A 20,061-nucleotide genomic window follows, 5' to 3' on the forward strand; every position below is an offset into this window, starting at 1 on the left:
CAATGGTAAACCACCTCTGAATACCTCTTACCATGAAAACCCTATTCATAGGGTCACCAAAAGTTGGGATCGACTTGAAGGCATTCCATTTCCATTTTCCATCCATACTCCCTAAGATGGTGAGAAGGAATATTTATTTATTTATTAAATTTATATACCGCCCGACTAGCAATAGCTCTCTGGGCGGTGAACATAAAATAGCATAAAAATACAATGAATAACAAAATAATACTAAAATACAATCATCAATCCAATACAATAAACATTTAAAAAAGTAAATCAGTGTAACTTAAAATGCTTCAGAGAATAGGAAGGTTTTGACCTGGCGCCGGAAGGAGAGCAGAGTCGGCGCCAGGCGTACTTCCTCGGGGAGACTGTTCCATAGTTCGGGGGCCACCACTGAGAAGGCCCTAGATCTTGTCATCACCCTCCGGGCCTCCCTGTGAGTTGGAACCCGGAGGAGGGCCTTCGTAGCAGAACGTAGTGCACGGGCCGGTTCATATCGGAAGAGGCGTTCCGCAAGGTATCGTGGTCCAGCACTGTATAAGGCTTTATAGGTTAATACCAACACTTTGAATCTAGCCCGGAAACATATTGGCAACCAGTGCAAGCGGGCCAGAACAGGTGTTATATGCTCGGACCGCTTGGTCCTTGTCAGCAATCTGGCCGCCGCATTTTGCACTAGTTGTAGCTTCCGAACTGTCTTCAAAGGTAGCCCTACATAAAGCGCATTACAGTAATCCAAACGTGAGGTTACCAGAGCATGTACCACTGATGTAAGGTCCTCTTTACTCAAATAGGGACGTAGCTGGGCTACCACCCGAAGTTGGTAAAACGCATTCCTAACCACCGAGGCTACTTGAGCCTCAAGTGAGAGGGAAGAGTCTGAAAAGACTCCCAGACTACGAACCCGGTCCTTTAGGGGGAGTGTAACCCCATCCAGGACAGGGTATATATCCACCATCCGATCAGAGAACCCGTCCACCAACAGCATCTCAGTCTTGTCTGGATTGAGCTTCAGTTTGTTAACTCTCATCCAGTCCATTGTCGCGGCCAGGCAACGGTTCAGCAAATCGACAGCCTCACCTGAAGAAGATGAAAAGGAGAAGTAGAGCTGCGTGTCTTCATCGGACAAAGGTAATGTATTCTCTGAAGAAATTGAGGATGAGTGGATGAAAAGGAAAATCTGGAAGAAAGAAACTTAGACAAAAAGATTAGTTAACCATATTGGCTGCATCAGATTCCCTTCTGATGCACGGTTATACTACAACTGATGCCTCCCAAGAGAGAAATGAGAAAAATGAAAATCAAACTGCTAGCAAGGAAAGGCAATTATCATCCTTTGCCGTTAATCTTGAGCAGGAAGCCCCCTATTTTTCAAGTACCCCTCAAAAACCTACTCAAGGAAAGTTGACGGGGAAAAAGAACTTGTTCCATGGGAATCTATAACATGCTATCCATGCATGAGAAATTCAACCATACAAAGGGTCTACATCGATGCAGATGACATGAAGTCTCTTCTGAATCAAAACTGGCTAGTTGATGCTGTAATTGAGGGATTCCAAATTACTAGAACAAACCTAGAGACTGTGACAAGTACAGATGTTGACGTGTGTCTTCAGCCCATTTATTATGCGGTCCATGGAATTACAGGGATACACAACAAGTGTTCATAACTTTGGCACAAACTTGGATGTTGTGATGAAGGACATCTGGCTCATCCCCACCAATGTACACAGTTCTCATTGGGTACTAATGATTGTGTTCTTCAAGTGGAAAATTATTCTGTATCTTGATTCCAAACACGGCATCTCCACCAAGTACACCAACATGCTGCAAACATTCATAGATATGCAGTCAGCTTCAGCAATGAATTGGTCAGAGTGGATCATTCATGCACCTCTTGACATACCAGTTCAAAAGGACTCTTCCAACTGTGGGGTGTTTGTATGTCTGTTTGCACATGTGTTGTGCAGTGGCTCTCCAATCCCCTTCCCAGTAGACATGGTCCCTGTACAGCAGTGGATTGCTATGGAACTGCTCAGCAAGAATGCATTACTTCCACAACCAAGTGCAACTCAATGACAGCAGCAGAGAACAAAGAAACAAATAAATCAGAAAGTCTTGAACATTTTCAACACTCCTGTCTTAAGAAATGTGCCTAAAGGATCATTGTCTACAATTGCATTCTTATCTTCAGCAGTACAACAGTATTATAATTCATCTTGGTCATTGTGTTTAATGGGTAATCTGTGCAATAAACCCAAGGAGGACACAATGATTCTCTGCCAGGGAGTCTGTCAGGACTGGTACCATCTGTCCTGCCTTGAGATAAATCAAGCTCCTCGTGGCATATTCAAATGTCCAAAGTGTTGTGACACATTATGGAACAATCTCCCTGATGAGGTACGCCTGGCGCCAACATTGTTGTCTTTTCGGCGCCAGGTTAAGACCTACCTCTTCTCCCAGGCATTCTAGCATTTTAGCATTTTAGTATTGTAGCATTTAGTATTTTAGTACCATTCATTTTTAGTATTTTTAGTATTTTAGTATTTTAGTTTAGTATAGGTTTATTTGGAAATTTAATGAGTTATGTTTTAAATTGATTAATGTGTGGTTTTAAATTGTATGTTGATATTTTGATGTTGTGAACTGCCCAGAGAGCTTCGGCTATGGGGCGGTATAAAAATTTAATAAATAAATAAATAAAATTAAATGAATCCATGCCACAGGCAAAAATGTTTTCCTCTGTAACATGATCTTATCTAATGTTATATGATTATTTTCAGTGTTGATAAATACTGTTCTCTACTTGAAATGATCTTGCACGCCTACCTGCACAAAAGAGTACATTTGTATTCTATTTATTTTGCAAAATATTTACAAAAATATTGGTTCAGTTGCTGCTATTTATATTATGTTACATTTATATCCTAATGTTGTTTTAGAATATATATATATATATATATATATATATACACACATATTTGTATACATTGTTTTACGTCTTGCTGTGTGTGTTTATTTTTTACTGGATTCATATTTTTCCAAAGAATATAGCTAATGATGCTATATGTTAAAATATATTTAGAAGAATGAAAAATCATCACAGTATTTCAGAACTACTCTTTATATTTATATTTATTTATTTGTGTCATCGTAGCTGTACATAGAACAGGTATGCTAAACCTTTTCTGGGTGGAGGAATGGATGCTTGCCCCACCACTTTGTAGGCCAGATAATGTCAGAGGGACTGACCTCAACCCTGACATCTGATTGCTTTATTTTGTGATTTTGTTGATATACACTGGTACAGTGGTGTGGCATTTTTGGCAAAGGAGGTGGTACAATAATAATAATAATAATAATAATAATAATAATAATAATAATAATAATCCCCAATGTAAATAGCAGGTGCAGGGACTAATGCCCCCATGTCAGGACCCCACTAGGGATCAGCTGCCCTGCACCTTCAATTTAGTGTTGCAAAGCTCATCATGCAATTGTTTATTGCATGATTGGTATCTCATCTAGTTTGGCCCTCAGACTGGCAGTGGCTGTCCAAGGTCCTGTTCTCCAGCCTTCTTGCCTCAGAGCCTTTTGACTGGAAAGTTCTTCTGCCTCCACCTCATGCGCTCTGCCCAGTGAGTAGGAGTCCCTCCCATAGGTTCCAGACTTTACTAGCCTTGATTTTGAAAGTAGTTGTGTCAGAAACTCATTTCACAGAAAGCAAACTGGTGAGGTTTGGCCCAGAACTTGAATACAAGGCAGAGGTGGAGTCTGACCCCAAGCACACAAGAGCACTTCTTGGGACCCGTTTTTTTCCTGTGATAGCACATCTATTTCACAGAAGGCAAACGCAATTTCTCTCCCCCTTCTGCCAGCCGACTTGCCCCTCCAATCTCTCTTTCTCTCTCTCTCCCCAATTCACCAGCCATTCGCAACCTGGTAGCAGCACCAATAGTGCTGCTTAGTGGACCTACAAACAGCAAGAAAGGGTATTGCTGATCACCCCAGAGGTTCCTGGGTCATCCTGTGTTATCTCCCATTTCCCAACAAAAGGAGAGGCAGCAACATGAGTGGTTGGTGAATTTTGGTAGGTCTGGCTGATTGGGAAGTCGCCGTTTCGGGCTGTTTTACGTAAAAGCGTATTATAGCCTGGAACGGGTATCGGAATGTGGTTTGCGCGGACGTTTTGTGTCTTATTCCATGCATCCCATGTAGTCATGTGGGACTGGTGAATTTGGTGGGTCCGGCTCACTGGGAAGTCGCCGTTCCAGGCTGTTTTACGTAAAAGCATATTGTCTTCTGAAATTCCTTGGTCTGTTCCATTATCCAACATATGTTTGCGATATGATCTCTGGTGCCTCTTCCCTTTCTAAATCAAGCTTGGATGTCTGGCATTTCTCGCTCCATATATGGTAAGAGCCTTTGTTCAATGCTCAAGATTATACATTACTTTACTTGCAAGGGATATTTAGGCAATAGTTTGATAATTACTGCATTCCCTGGGATCCCTTTCTTTGGAATTGGGATGTATATGGAACACTTCTAATCTGTGGGCCATTGTTTAGTTTTCCATATTTCTTGACAAATCTTTGTCAAAATTTGGACAGATTCGGTCTCAGTAGCTTGCAGCAAGTCTGTTGGTATGCCATCTGTTCCTGGTGATTTGTTTCTTCCAAGTATTTTAAGAGCAGCTTTCACCTCACATTCTAAAATTTCTGGTTCTTCATCATACGGCTCCCCCGTGAATGAATCTGTCATCCTTGCATCTCTTTTATAGAGTTCTCCAGTGTATTGCTTCATCTTCCTTTTATTTCATCTCGGTCAGTCAGTGTGTTTTCCTGTTGATTATTCAACATCCCAAACAAATTGTGTTTGCATTTTGACAAATCTCAGAGAGAAGGTCAGGTGTCCTGCTCCCCTGGTGCATTCACTATAGCTGCCCAATTTCCCTAATTTTTAAAGTTTGATAGAAATATCTGTGGGCTATAGGCAGTTTAAAACTTTTTTTTCCTGTTAGTGAATTTCTCTGCTTTTTAATCCAGGAGGTAAGAAATGGGATCCTGTGCACATTTGCTGAGAATGGATTGATCATTTGCATGTTTACTGAGTTCAGTGGAATTTACTCCTGTGCAATCATGATTGTTGTTATGTGCCTTCAAGTCGACTACAACCTATGGCGACCCTATGAATCAGTGACCTCCAAGAGCATCTGTCATGAACCACCCTGTTCAGATCTTGTAAGTTCAGGTCTGTGGCTTTCTTTATGGAATCAATCCATCTCTTGTTTGGCCTTCCTCTTTTTCTACTCCCTTCTGTTTTGCTCAGAGGGACATGTTACCAAATTCTTGCAAGCTACACAGCAAGTGGATTGGACTGTGAAAGACCAACCCAAATTGTGTTTGCATTCTGACAAATTTGTAGGGCAGTCCAATATCTCAGAGAGGAGTTCAGGTCTCCTGCTCCCCTGGTGCATTCACTATAGCTGCCCAATTTCCCTGCTTTTTAAAGTTTGATAGAAATATCTGTGGGCTATGGGTATGTTCTTAAACCGCAAGGTTTTTTGCCTATTAGTGAATTTCCCTGCTTTTTAATCCGGCAGGTAAGAAATGGGATCTTGGCCAAGTTTGCTGAGAATGGATTGATCATTTGCATGCTTATTGAGTTCAGTGGGATTTACTCCCCTGCAATCATGCTTAGGATAGGTGAAACTGACCACAGGGGATGAGGGAAGGAAATGCAGAGGGAAGAACTGGGATGGGAGCAGGCAGGACAGGGAGGGGAGAAGGACAGGTTTGATCAGTTGCATGTTTATTGAATTCAGTGCGATTTACTCCTGTGCAATCATGCTTAGGATAGGTAAAACTGACCAGGGGGGGAGAAAAGGAGGGCTGGAGTGGGCAGGAGAGGAGGAAGAAGGAAGAGGGGAGGGGAGGAGGAAGGTAGAGGAGAGGGAAAGGTGGGAAAAAAGCAGGTCTGATCATTTGCATGCTTATTGAGTTCAATGGGATATACTCCTATGCAATCATGGTTAGGATAGGAAAAACTGACCATGGGGGAGGGGGGAGGGGGAAGGACCATATTGGAGGGGGCAAAGGAAGGGAGATGGGAGGGCAGTTTTGATCATTTGCAGGCTTATAGAGTTCAATGATATTTACTTCTGTGCAATCATGCTTAAGATAGCTAAAACTGACAATGGGGAGGAGGAAGGGGATGGGGAGGAGGGGGAAGGGGAAGGAGGGGATTGGAAGGGGATGGGGATGGGGAGGGAGGGGCAAAGGAAGGGGGAGGGAAGAGGCAAGAGGGAGGGAATAGGTAGGAGGAGAAGGGAGGGTGGGTTTGATTGTTTCCATACTTTTTGAGTTCAGTGGGATTTATTTATGTGCAATCATGTTTGAAAATGGAAATGGACTGCCTTCAAGTCAATCCTGACTTATGTTGACCCTATGAATAGGGTTTTCATGGTAAATGGTATTCAGAGGTGGTTTTACCACTGCCTTCCTCTGAGGCTGAGAGGCAGTGACTGGCCCAAGGTTGCCCAGTGAGCTTCATGGCTGTGTGGGGATTCGAACCCTGGTCTCTCAGGTTGTAGTCCAACACTGACCTGGGGGAGGGGCAGGGAGGAGAGGGGGAGGAGATTGGGTGGGTGGGTGGGTGGGTACTGGGCAGAAGGGAAGCCCCTTTCCTTTATTTATTTATTATTTGATTTATATCCTGTCCTTCCTCCCAGCAGTAGCCCAGGGCTGCAAATATAAACAATAAAAACACTTTAAAACATCATAAAAAGACCTTAAAATACATTTTAAAAAATGTTAAGAATATTTTTTAAAAAGCTCTAAAAACTTTTTTTTTTAAAAAAAGGGTTAAAAACATTATTATAGAAAACATATTAAAAGCAATTCTTACACTGAGGCAGACTGGGATAGGTCTCAACTTAAAAGGCTTGTTATAAGAGGAAAAGTCTTCAAAAGGCACCAAAAAGATAGCAGAGAACAAAAGGAAAACATTGTGAACAGTATCATTGCTTTTCAGCGTTTCCCCCACCTTTTTATTCTACAGCAGGTACATATAGCCTCCCACCCAAATTTAAACCAAAGCTGTCCCTGGCCACATCCACACCAGGCCTTTATTTCGCTTTGGACAGTCATGGCTTCTCTCAAAGAATCCTGGGAAGCAGGGCCGGCTCCAAGAATGCCAGGGCCCTTGGGCATCAGCTTGCCCTGGGCCCCAGTGTGTGTGCATGTGCGCGTTTGTGCATGTGTGCAGCCCACCCCCACCTACCTGTCTTCTGTCTTTTACTATTGCCATTAACCAAGATGGCGGCCACGGTTTCCCTAAGGGGATGAAGCCTCCGCCGCCATCTTTGTTGATGGCACGCATGCGTGCTATGCGCACGCATCTCTGCCATCAACTAAGATGGCAGCAGGAGCTTCAGTACCTTAGGGAAACCGTGGCTGCCATCTTTGTTAAGGGCAATGGTAAAAGACAGCAGACAGGTAAGTGGGGAGACGTGCTGGGCTGCGGATCATGGAAGGGGAGCGGAGGGGTGGCTGAGGGGCCCCCTGTAGCTCCAGGGGCCATCGGGCCAGTGCCCAAACTGGCCTCCCTTTAGAACCAGCCCTGCTGGGAAGTGTAGTTAATGAAGGGTGCTGAGAGTTGCTAGGAGACTCCTTGTTCTGCTCATAGACCTTCAATCAGAGTGGCTGACTGTTAAACCAGTCTGGCCACTGAAGCTCTGTCAGTGGAATAGGAGTCTCCTGTCAGCACCCTTCACAAACGACACTTCCCAGGATTCTCTGAAGGAAGCCATGACTGTCTCAAGTGAAATCAAAGTCTGGTGCGGGTGTGGCCCCCTGATTAGCCAAGGCCAGCAGCTGTGAGGCTTTTAGAACACTGACAGTTGGTTCTTACTGAGCATGCCCCGCGTTATCATAGGCTTCAAGCCAAAATTTATTAAATTAATTAAAAATCATCCAGGCATTTTTTTAACTTTTAAACTGCAGAAGATGAAGATCAGAGTATGGGGCAAGGTCAGTATTAGGATTCCAGGTACTCTGTGAACATGGCTGATTTTTAATGTATTTCAACAGATTATGAGAACTCTCAGAGAAAAAAGTCCAAAAGGGCTCTGAGGTTTTTTCTTTTTTTATACTTTGAACTCTCTACTCTCTCTGACTGTTTTGTGTATCACCATGAAAATTGACAGGGTTGTTAAGCAAGCGTTTCTGAGTTTAATACGATACGTTTTGTAAGGTTTTGTTTTGAAATGAGCTGATGGGAAGCAACAGAATGGCATGGATTACAGATTACATCAAAGCCTTTGACTGTGCAGATCATGAAAAACTATGGAATGATTTAAAAGAAATGGGGGTGCCACAGCATCTGATTGTCCTGATGTGCAACCTATACTCTGGACAAGAGGCTACTATAAGGAGAGAATATGGAGAAACTGATTGGTTCCATGTCGGAAAGGGTGTGAGACAGGGATGCATTTTATCACCCTATTTATTTAATCTATATGCAGAACATATCATACGGGAAGCGGGATTGGACCAAGATGAAGGAGGTGTGAAAATTGGAGGGAGAAATATCAATAATTTAAGATATGCTGATGATACTATACTACTAGCAGAAACCAGTAATGATTTAAAATAAATTCTGATGAAAGTTAAAGAGGAAAACACAAAAGCAGGACTACAACTGAACGTCAAAAAGAGTAATGACAACAGAAGATTTATGTAACTTTAAAGTTGACAATGAGGCCAATGAACTTTTCAAGGATTACACTGGTCAACACTAATTTTATTGCCAATGATGTTTGATCGATTTTAGGGTAACTTTGTGTCACTGATTCCGAATATGGCATCGGTTTTGCTAGATTGGCTCTAATTTTTGAGATAATGGATGCCCCCATTGAAAAACGTAACAAATTCAAAAAATTTGATGGTCAGGCATAGCCTACCCACAAATGACATGGAAACTGTCTCAAATCATACAAAAGTAAACACATGAAATACCTAATGGTGTTGTATTCAGTACAATAACATTAAAACACAGTAAGCCGATTCAGATAATCACAATTAATGCATAGAAAAACACTGTGTGTACGATTTTCTTTTATGTGGGGCACCAGGACAATCACGTTGGAGGCTCCAGCAGTAGTCTGCCATCTTGTGTCTGTCCCATCTGCCTTGATACCTTTCCTCCATCACCTTTATATCCTGATGGAACCTCTCCCCTTGTTCCTCACTAAAATCACCAAGATTTCCAGAAATCTGTCTGTGGCTATGGAGATAGTGTACCTTTATGCTCATATTAGTACCCAAATGTTTAAAGTTAGCGAGCATGTTTTGCACCAATTCTTCATAATTGTCTGCTTTGTGGTTACCCAAGAAGTTCTTGACAACTGAGACATAACTGCACCAGGCAGAAGCTTCAACATCATTCATAAATTTAGCGAAATTCAAATCATTGATGAGTTTATTAATTTTAGGACCATCAAATATTCCTGCTTTTAGTTTTTGCATAGTCAGTCCAAGGATTGATCTACAAATGTATTTGAAGCAATCACCATCTTTGTCCAAGGCCTTAACAAATTGCTTCATTAGTCCAAGCTTGATATAGAGTGGTGGGAGAATGATTTTTTCTCTGACAACCAATGGCTTGTTAATGATGTTCGCTGCACCTAGTCATGTGTTCCCTTGAAGGCCATGCCACTTTTTTCCAATGATCTCGCTTTGCCCTACTATCCCACAAGCAGATGAAACAAGGGTACTTCGTGTATTCACTTTGCTGCCCAAGCAAGAAGTTCACCATCATTAGATCAACACAAATACACCACTGGTGCTCATGATAGCAAGACCATTTTGATATTTTCATATTCTTCTTTAAGTTTTGTTGAGTGAGCAATTGGAAGAGATGCATAGCAGTTACCATTGTGCAATAAAACACATTTCAAGCTTCTGGTGGAGCTGTCTATAAAAAGCCACCAATCTTCTGGTTGATATTCCGGTAGTCCCATTTGGAGAAGAAGTCCAGGAATGTTATTGCAGTATACAAGCTCTTCATCTTGGCTGAAGTATGGAAGAAGTCCCTCCTCTCTTGTCCGATAAGCTGTTATGTTAGCTTCTGGCTGTAGACAGTTCTTTTCCATTAGCCTGGATGCTATAAAGTTCAGATGCTTGCTTTGGCAGACTGAGGTCTTGTACCAGATCATTGAGTTCTTTTTGGGAGAACTGCTCAGGTGCTGAAAAGCTTTCTTCATATCCACTTCCAGGGCTACCACCTGTGCTACACTCCACGTCCAGCATTTCTTCAACATCTGACAATGGAAGGTCAGGCAGTGAGGTAAACACTGGTATGGGAACGTCTTCGCTGTGTGGCACAGGTCGCCTTGCTGAGTCCTTGCTGAGGATACTCTCACTTATGTTTCTTGTAGCAATTGAAGCCTTTCACATTCACAACACAAAAATAACAATCATCGTGATGGTTTTGTGGCTCTCTCCACACCATAGGCACACCAAAGTTTAAACGTTTCCTTTCTCCATTTTTCCACTGTCGTAGGCACTCTACACAGGTTTTGCAAACCTTATGGGGAGCCCAAGACTTATCTTGATCTCCAAGCTTCACTCCAAAATAAGCAAGATATGCTTGTTTTACAAAGTCAGTGATGTTTTTTCTTTGTTTTTGCAGAGTGTATTCGCCACCAGGGCCGGCTCCAGGAATGTGGGGCCCCTTGGGCATTAGCCTGCCCCGGGCCCCTCGGCTTCCCTTACGCGATCCCGTGGATCGCAATATGAGCTTCCGAACCGCCCGCCATCCCGCATTGCTGCCATCAACCAAGATGGCGGCAGAGGCTTCAGTCCCTTACGGAAACCTCGGCCGCCATCTTTATTGATGGCAACCCTGCGCGAACAGCAGAGAAAGGTAGGTGAAGCGCAGGGGATGGCAGGCGGTTCGGAAGCTCGTCTTGTGATCCGCGGGATTGCGGAAGGGGAGCAGAGGGCCCCCCAGGGGCCCCTAGAGCTGCAGGGCCCTCGGGCCAGTGCCCAACTTGGCCGCCCTTTGGACCCGGCCCTGTTCACCGCAAATGTAGCAGAATGCATTAGGATTGTTAAAGCAGCCTCTTCGTGATGAACTCATATTCCTCTTCAAAAAAAAAAGTATCAATATGATATTATATGCAATGGATAAACTTGCAAAACAATGTTCAAGAGTAAAAAGACAGACCAAACCCTGCTGCATATGTCAGCAGCTACAGGTCGTATTGGGGTACAATCGTCATTTGAGGGGTATCCATTATCTCAAAAACTAGAGCCAATTCGGCAAAACTAATGTCATTTTTGGATTTAGCACCCCCAAAATACCCTAAAGTCATTCAAACATCCTTGGTAACTAAAAAAAAATTTGTTTTTGTTGGGCTGTGTTATCAATACCTTGGCACAGTCATTAACCAAAATGGAGACAATAGTCAAGAAATCAGAAGAAGGCTAGGACTGAGGAGGGCAGCTGTGAGAGAACTAGAAAAGGTCCTCAAATGCAAAGATGTATCACTGAACACTAAAGTCAGGATCATTCAGACCATGGTATTCCTGATTGAAAGTTGGACAGTGAAAAAAGTGGATACAAGAAAAATCAACTCATTTGAAATGTGGTGTTGGAGGAGAGCTTTGCGCATACCATGGACTGCGAAAAAGACAAATGATTGGGTGTTAGAACAAATTAAACCAGAACTGTCATTAGAAGCTAAAATGATGAAACTGAGGTTATCCTACTTTGGACACATAATGAGAAGACATGATTCATTAGAAAAGATAATAATGCTGGGAAAAACAGAAGGGAGTAGAAAAAGAGGAAGACCAAACAAGAGATGGATTGATTCCATAAAGGAAGCCACAGACCAGAACTTACAAGATCTGAACAGGGTGGTTCATGACAGATGCTCTTGGAGGTCACTGATTCATAGGGTCGCCATAAGTCGTAGTCGACTTGAAGGCACATAAGAACAACAACTATCTAAGGAAATGAAGAAGTAGGTTATATTACTATGTATGGCTAAGGATTAAACTGCCACTTTTATTTGGAAAGCTTCCAACTTCACTTTCCTGTGACCAACCAAAAAGTCACAAAATAGTGAGCAAATCTTTGAGTCCCCCAGAACTCTTTATTAGCCTGGATGTTATGCAAAGAGCTATCATGTCTGCATTGGTCAAAAATTCATTTTTTTGTTACATAGACTTAGATGGGTGCGGTTATGAGAGTGTGGCTATGGCGGTCATCATGAACAGTACCTGCACTTCAGAATTTTCCACTAAACCAGTTATGTTATTTGTCCATTGTGTGAATACAGAGCAAAGGTCTATAATCACTGACACTGATTGTTGTTTATTATTGTTGTTGTTGTTCCTCTGTATTACCTAATACTGACATGTTTTATTGTTGCTTGTTTATTTTAGAATTGGCTTCTGGATACTTTAGACAGCAACAAAAAAATATTGAGGTTGATTGGTCCTATTCAGGTAAGTGCATTGTCTGGTATTTTATTATGATTAGTTATTATAAATCAGAAAACTGTTTTCTTTGCAATGCACACTGAACCACCTGGGAAAAACGCTACTCCCACATAACATTAAATATTAAATACTAAAAGAATGAAGAGATCAGGAAGTATTCTTTGATTGGTTGGATACTTAAGATTTCCCCCAGCTTAAAAAAGAAAAAAAAAGACCTGAAGGTGATCAATCGCTGAATGTGAAACAGGATGAGAACCTACAGATCTCTTACACTGGATTCCTTATTTAAAATGAATGAAGAAATTGCTAGAACTGAGTCTGCTTTCTAGCTTAAATCCCAATTTTCAGTTGTTCATAAACAACCTTGTGAAATTCTGAATTGCTTAAGTGATTATGGTCTCTAAAAGCTCATTCATGGAAAAAAAAAACTGGTCTGGGATTAACCTCATAACTATTGTCAGATTTTCTGCCAGAGATCTTTCTGTCAGAGATACTTAGACAAAAGGGTTAGTGAAATGCATTGCTGCATTTTCCCAGCTTAAATCTGCTAGTTATCTATTGTGGTTTCCTGTTATATTATTTCTTTGAAAGGCCAAACTGTGTATATTGGAACCACGGAGGAAAGACAATAGGTAGGGCCAAGAGTGCCCCTACCTAAAACCTGGAGATCTGCTGCAAGTCAGTGGAGATAATATTGAGCTAGATGGACCAGTGGTCTAACTCAGTATAAGGCAACTTCCCATGTTCCTAGAGGTGACATAGGAACATAGAAAGCTGCCTTACTGAGTCAGACCATTGGTCTATCTAGCTCAGTATTGTCTACACTGACTGGCACCAGATCTCCACGGTTTCAGACAGCAGGTATTCCCAACCCTACCTAGAGATGCCAGGGATTGAATCAGGGACCTTCTGCAGACAAAGCAGATGCTTAACTACTGAGCTACAGTCCTTCAAATGCTTAATAGACCAACATAAACAAATTTAGTTTAGTTATTAAATATTTGAAAGGGTAGGTTTACTTACTCCCTGAGGTCCTTTGGGAGAAAGGGACGGATATAAATGTAATGTTTGTATAGACATACAGCCTTAACCTATCTGAGGAAACTCATGATTCCTCATCACCATGAAAAAATGCCCCCCTTAACTGGAGAAACTGTACAATGCCACCACCAAGAAAAGTAAATATGTTATTTCTGAATTAATTGATTTTCTTTCCAAATATATGTTGCAGTAGTAAAATGAAAATAAACAGATTGAGAGTAAAAATTGACTGTTAGAGTTAAGAGCCATCATGATGTAGTGGTTAGAGTATTGGACTGGGATTTGGGAGATTAGGGTTCAACACCCCCCTCAACCATGAAGCTCACTGGGTGACCTTGGGCCAGTCACTGTTTCTTGGCCTAAAGTATCTCACAGGTTGTTGCCAAAGTTTGTTGTTGGCTTTCCACTTGGGATTTTTCTGGGGGAGACAAACCACAAACCTTTGTTTGGATGCAAACCCAAGCCTTGACTTAGCTCCAAGTAGTATGGCAGCAGTTGCGACCCAGGGGTGAAATAAGACGCAGACACAATATGATGGGTTAAATAACGGGCCACTTTATTAAACCAAATTCATATTATGATAATGAACCTGCAAAGGGGAACATAAGTGCGGGATTCAACTGATGAGTCAGGCAAAGCCTGCTTGCAGCTATTGGGCGACCCAAACCCCTGCCGGGCAAGGGGGTGCCAATCTGTCAACCCCTTGCCCCGACCACACTCTAATTGTGCGTAGGGAGGCCAACCTGTGTCACCGCCCCTCGGTGCCCTGAAACTCCGAGTGGATGAGACTTGTTGGCCCCAGAGGCGATCCGTATCCTGCCCTCGGGCCGTGTAACCCGGAGCTGCAGACATCCAGAACTGCCTATCACCTCCAAAGGTGCCTATGAAGAGGGAGAGGGGGCAGCTGGCGCAAGCTTAAATAAGCTCGGCCGCCCACGCCCATTCTGGCAGCGCACCGTGACGACGTCATGCCAGTCCGGCGCGCTTGCCCTCTTCCAAGATGGAGGCTCTGGATTCACTCCGGGCCACAAACTACGCCCCGCGACCCAGTAAGTCCCGGGTGCGGAGCAGGGAACTGTGGAAAGAGTGAAAATGGCACATTTTTTATTGTGAGTATTTATTTATTTATTTATTTTTATTTATTTTATTACATTTTTAGACCGCCCTATAGCAATAAGCTCCCAGGGCGGTGTACAGCATAATAAAACAGGTTAAACAGGTATTCACATGCTTGTGCATTCACAGCAATGGTTTGGCTTAGTGTGACATGCAAACTGGGCTTACGAGTGCCTCAGTGATAGGCTAAACCACCTTATTATAAATTAGAAACCAGTCAGAAGTATGTTTTATTTTAGCCCTTTCTAGAGACAGTCATATATATTCAAAAGAAATAACTAAATTAGTTTAAACTCAGTTTAGAGGCCCATTGGTGGATATATATCCCTGGGGAGCAATAGTGCTCAAACTGTGTATAACCTGTCTTCCTTCTGTATACAAACATGGGAGATGAAAACCCTGATAAAGAATTTTTGTAGATTGGCCTTGTGTAGGATATCACCATATATTCGAGAGGACAAAATTTCCCCTCAAATCACAAAGTATTAGCAGATCTGCTTTATAGCTGTTCCTGTAGCCTCAGGGCTTCTATAGCACCTGCAGCTCTTTTGTTTTTTTCCTTGGTTTTCAGACATGCAACTGGATAATATGCATGGGAATTAACTTCTCATGTTCAATTCCTTTTTTATTTTTTTTTATTCAAGATAAAGTAAAAGTACCAAATGTTCTAATTCGATTACACAGAAGCATTACAAAATAAAGCAGCAACAACAGCAAAAGCAAAATATGAAATGAACAAAAGTAATAATAGGTAATTATTAAGGTTAACTTCTTATCCCTTCATATTTAAGCATAATAATATAATACAACAGTTTCCTATATTGAGGTAAATAAATTAAATGGAGCTATTTCATCTATCACTTTATCATTCCAGAATTGTATAAATAAAGCCCATTTCTCTACAAATTTATTTTGATGGTTATAATTCATCGCATTTCTATTATAAGTCATTTTTATCATTAATACTGTCTCCCAAGTTTTTTTCAACCAATCAATCAATGTTGGGGGTTTGTTATTCTTCCATTTTTGCACGATACATATTTTTGCCACTGTGAGCAAAGTAGCTACTAATTGAAAATCTACATTAATAATTTCTTCACGAAATAAGCACAAAATAATTATTTTAGGATTTCTGGATAACGTTTGACCTGTAATATTCTGTATTATACCTAAAATTTCGTTCCAAAAAGGTTTTATTTTAACACAGCTCCAAAAAAGATGTATAAAATATGTGTTACTTCTTGTACATCTCCAACAGTACATATTTTGATTAAATATTTTGCTTAATCTATGTGGTGTTTACCATTGATAAACTGCTTTAAAAAATTCTCTTTCAAATTACTATTTGATAATGTGGTTGGGATATTCTTAAACAACCAAATCAACTCTTCTTCCGATATTGATAAATTAAATTTCTTTAAATCTCTGCTCCATTTCTTTTTATATGTTGAATGTAATTGTTGCATACTTAATGAGGAGAGGATTTGATATATTTTAGCAATAGCATTTTTTCTCTGATTGTAGTAAAAAAGTCTCAAAAGCCGTAGGAGGACGTGGGTTTCCGTGTTTTGTTTTTATTTGTTCTACTATATGCCTTAATTAAAAGAATGGAAAGATTGGAGGCCTCTTATTATTCAAAATTTCAGCTGCATTTTCATAAGAAATAATAAATCCTTGTTTAAACCAGTCACTATACTTGAACAGTTTTCTCCATGTATGGTAATTAATCGTTTGTTGTAGTTGATTGTTTACAAATTCGTTTCTCAAAATTGAAGTCAGGGGGGAGAAACCTGGGGCCAGCTTTTTTACACAATAAATCCATACTTTAAATACTGTGTTTGTAGATGTAAGGAAATTCTGTTTAGTTATTATTGTTTTTGGCTTAATCCATAGTAGTTCCTGTAATCTTCTATACATTTCTTGCTCTGCTTTTAATAAGATACTATCGCAATCTTCAAACCAATCCGTAATTAATGATAATTTGACTGCTTGGTAGTACCTAATAATGTTGGGTACTCTGAGTCCTCCATTACTAATTTTTTGATACGGATGTTCATTTGCTGTTCTACTTGGCTTGTTTGACCAGATAAATTTCAATATTTTTTTCTGTATTTGAATAAGTTCATAGTTTTCTATTTCTCATGGTAAGGTCATAAAAATAAATAAAATCTTAGGTAGGATCATCATGGATATAGCTGCTATTTTTCCTAGCCATGACAGTTGTAATTTCCCCCATTTATTTAAATCTTCCTCAATCTGTTTAAGCAATCTTTTATAATTATAATCTTTGATTATTTGAAGATTAGGATGTAGCCAAATGCCTAAATATCTTATTGGTTTATCTTCCCATTGTAAACCCGTGTCCTTTAGCTGTTTTTCTATTTGCCTTTTGTATATATTAACTCCAAAGCACTCAGATTTATCTATATTTATTTTATATCCAGATGCTTCACTATATAGTTGTAACACCTTAAAAGTGCTTTCAATAGATATTGCTGGGTGTGTTAAAGTTAAAGCTATATCATCTGCATATAAGTTTATTTTGAATTCCTCCGTACCGTATTTGACTCCTGTTATTTGTTGGTTGTTTCTTATTAATGTTGCTAATGGTTCCAAAAAAATAGCAAATAATAATGGTGAGAGTGGGCATCCCTGACGAGTTCCATGTTTCAGCCAAATAGGTTTTGATACTTGATTATTAACATATACTTTTGCTGTGGGTTTCTCATATATTAATTCTATCCAGGATTTAAATATCCCTCCCAAGTTCATTTCTTGTAGGGTTCTAATCAGAAATTACCATTCCACCCTGTTAAATGCTTTCTCTGCGTCTAAGAACAAAAATAACGCTTGTAAATTTTGCTTTTGACTTATTTCTATGCAATCAACAATTTTTTTAACGTTATGTTGTAGTTTCCTATTTTTTATGAATCCCATTTGGTCTTGCTTAATGTAGCTTGGTATTATATTATTAAGCCTTTTTGCTATAATGGAGGTCCATATTTTTGGATCTTAATTTAATAATGAATTGGCCTATATGATTCCAGCAAGGTGGGATCTTTGTTTGGTTTTAATATAACTTTAATAATGGCTTCTGACCATGATGCTGGTAGTTTTCTTTGTTGCATTGATTCATTTATCATTGTTAGATAATGAGGAGTTAATGTATCCACAAATATTTTATAAATTCGCTTGTTAACCCATCTGGTCCAGGAGCTTTATTATTTCCTGATGCTTTAATTGTAGTTCTTATTTCTTCTTCTAATGCATTTATCTATAAGGTTCTTAAATCTTGTTCTGTTACTTTAGGCAAGTTGATATTTAAAAATATTTTATCCGTTTGTTCCCCTAATGGTTTTTGCGAAGAGTACAATTGTTGATAAAATTGTTGAAAACTTTCTGCTATTCCTGTTGAATTTGTTGTTTTTCTGTCTTTATATTTAATAGATGGAACTAGAGCTTTTGTTTATCTTTTAAAAATTTAGATAGCGCTCTTGATGGTTTATTAGCATATTGATGCCATCTTTGCTTCATACTGTTAGTGTATTTTTCTAGTTTTTCATTTTGCATTTTTTGATATAGCTGTCTCAATATATTTAATTGTTCTAATACTTCTGATGATTCAGTTCATTTATGTTCAGTTTATTTTTCGACGATCAACAAGATTAATTCTTCTTCTTTTTGCTTGCGTTTTCTCCTTTGCTCAATTGTTTTTTGTATTAAGATCCCTCTTATGTATGCTTTAGCAGCATCCCATATAGTTGACCAGTTTACATCTGGAGTTATGTTTTGTTCAAAATATAATTCCAAATGTTGTTTGATTGTTTCTCTAATATCCTCATTTTGCAAAATAGTATTGTCTAATTGCCCTAATCTATTATCTTGACATTGTTGTAATTTTAGTTTTATCTTTATTGGAGCATGATCTGCATATGTCATAGGTTGAATCTTAATTTCTTCTATTTGAGTGAGTAAATACGGAGTTGTCAGAAAGTAATCTATTCTTGAATATGATGTACATGGGAGAAATATGTATAATCTTTATCATCTGGATGATAGAATCTTCAAGCATCTGCTAAATTGTTCTGCTTCATCATTTCTATAAACTTTTTAGGTAATTTTCCTTGAAATGCTTTTTTTTTAGATCTATCCATTGTAGATGATATTACTCCATTTAAATCTCCTCCAAGAATGATTTCTCCTTGAGTATGATTTTTTATTAAATTGTTTATTGTTCTATAAAAAATTTTTTTTGTCTGATTAATGGCGCATATACACAGATTAAGCTGTAATTATGATTAGATATCTGTACATTCAAAGGTACGTAATGCCCATTTTCATCTTTTTCAGAGTTTATTACGTTAATATTTGGGTGTTCAATTCCTAAATGATTAAAATCTCAATTAAGCCTGCTCAGCTGAAGTATTCTGATAAAAAGCCATATCCTGGGTATTGTTATTTCCTGTCAGAAGATACAGGTTTCTCCACTTAGATCTCAACAACTATTATTTTAGTCTGAGTATTTCTTTGGAGTTTATTTGTATAAGAATTCCTTGTGTTCCTATATTTATATCATATAAGTGTAGATATAGTATCTCACAAGATGACTGAATAGACTTTGAAATTGGGTAAGAAATTCTACCTTTATATATTTGTTTTTGAAAAGTTTTAAAGATGTTTTTGTTGTTTTGCCACTTGTTTTCCACCCTGGGCTCCTTTTGGGAGGAAGGATGGGATATAAATAAATAAGTAAGGCTGAGAGATTATTATGTTGATTTGATAATCTTTACAATTTGATACATAGCTGTAATCCATTCCCCTTTTGCATATGTCCTCTAAGGAAGTGCAAGCTCACGCTGAACTGCATCCTATGGCCATGATCTATAGAACAGATATGCATGAATACAAGAGAACATTTTGTTTACTGCCATTTTCTTATCCTCTTTTTGCAGACCTTTAGCTCTGTTGTCACCCAGGGGTCCAACCTTCTTCCTCTCAGTTTTTTGCTTCTGGTTTTTAAATAATTTTAAAAACATCAGCCACAGAATCAACCAATGAAATAACACTTGAGAGATCTATATTTTTGGACTGGCTGGTTAACATGGAACAAAATGTCATACCATATACATAAACATACAATAAATCTAAATTCACAAATGAAACCTAGTAATTGATTTGCCTAAGAGTACCCATCATGACCAAGAATTGTACCATATGTAAGCTCTTCTAAAGCTTCAACAAGTTGTGGCAACTGCCACAGAACAGATTTAACTGCATCTAGGCAAGCACTCCAATGTGTCTGAGAAAGAGCTTTCAAAGTCAGCTTTGTCAAATGTTTTGAGGCCACTTCCCAGAGTTTTGTTGCTCCAGAAAAAAAACACATAAA

General features: G+C 39.6%; 1 protein-coding gene across 7 annotated transcripts in view; it reads left to right on the forward strand.

The window, feature by feature from the left end:
* Positions 1 to 20,061, forward strand: part of PTPRZ1 (protein tyrosine phosphatase receptor type Z1) — a 222,570-nt gene that overhangs the window by 43,663 nt on the left and 158,846 nt on the right. For all 7 annotated transcript variants that reach the window (XM_061640120.1, XM_061640121.1, XM_061640125.1 and 4 more), the window contains exon 2: positions 12,462 to 12,524. In XM_061640120.1, the coding sequence (XP_061496104.1) occupies positions 12,462 to 12,524 (63 nt within the window). The remainder of the gene's footprint in view (positions 1 to 12,461; positions 12,525 to 20,061) is intronic.

The sequence above is a fragment of the Rhineura floridana genome, chromosome 8 (assembly GCF_030035675.1).
Source record: "Rhineura floridana isolate rRhiFlo1 chromosome 8, rRhiFlo1.hap2, whole genome shotgun sequence".
In the NCBI taxonomy this organism is placed as follows: domain Eukaryota; kingdom Metazoa; phylum Chordata; class Lepidosauria; order Squamata; family Rhineuridae; genus Rhineura; species Rhineura floridana.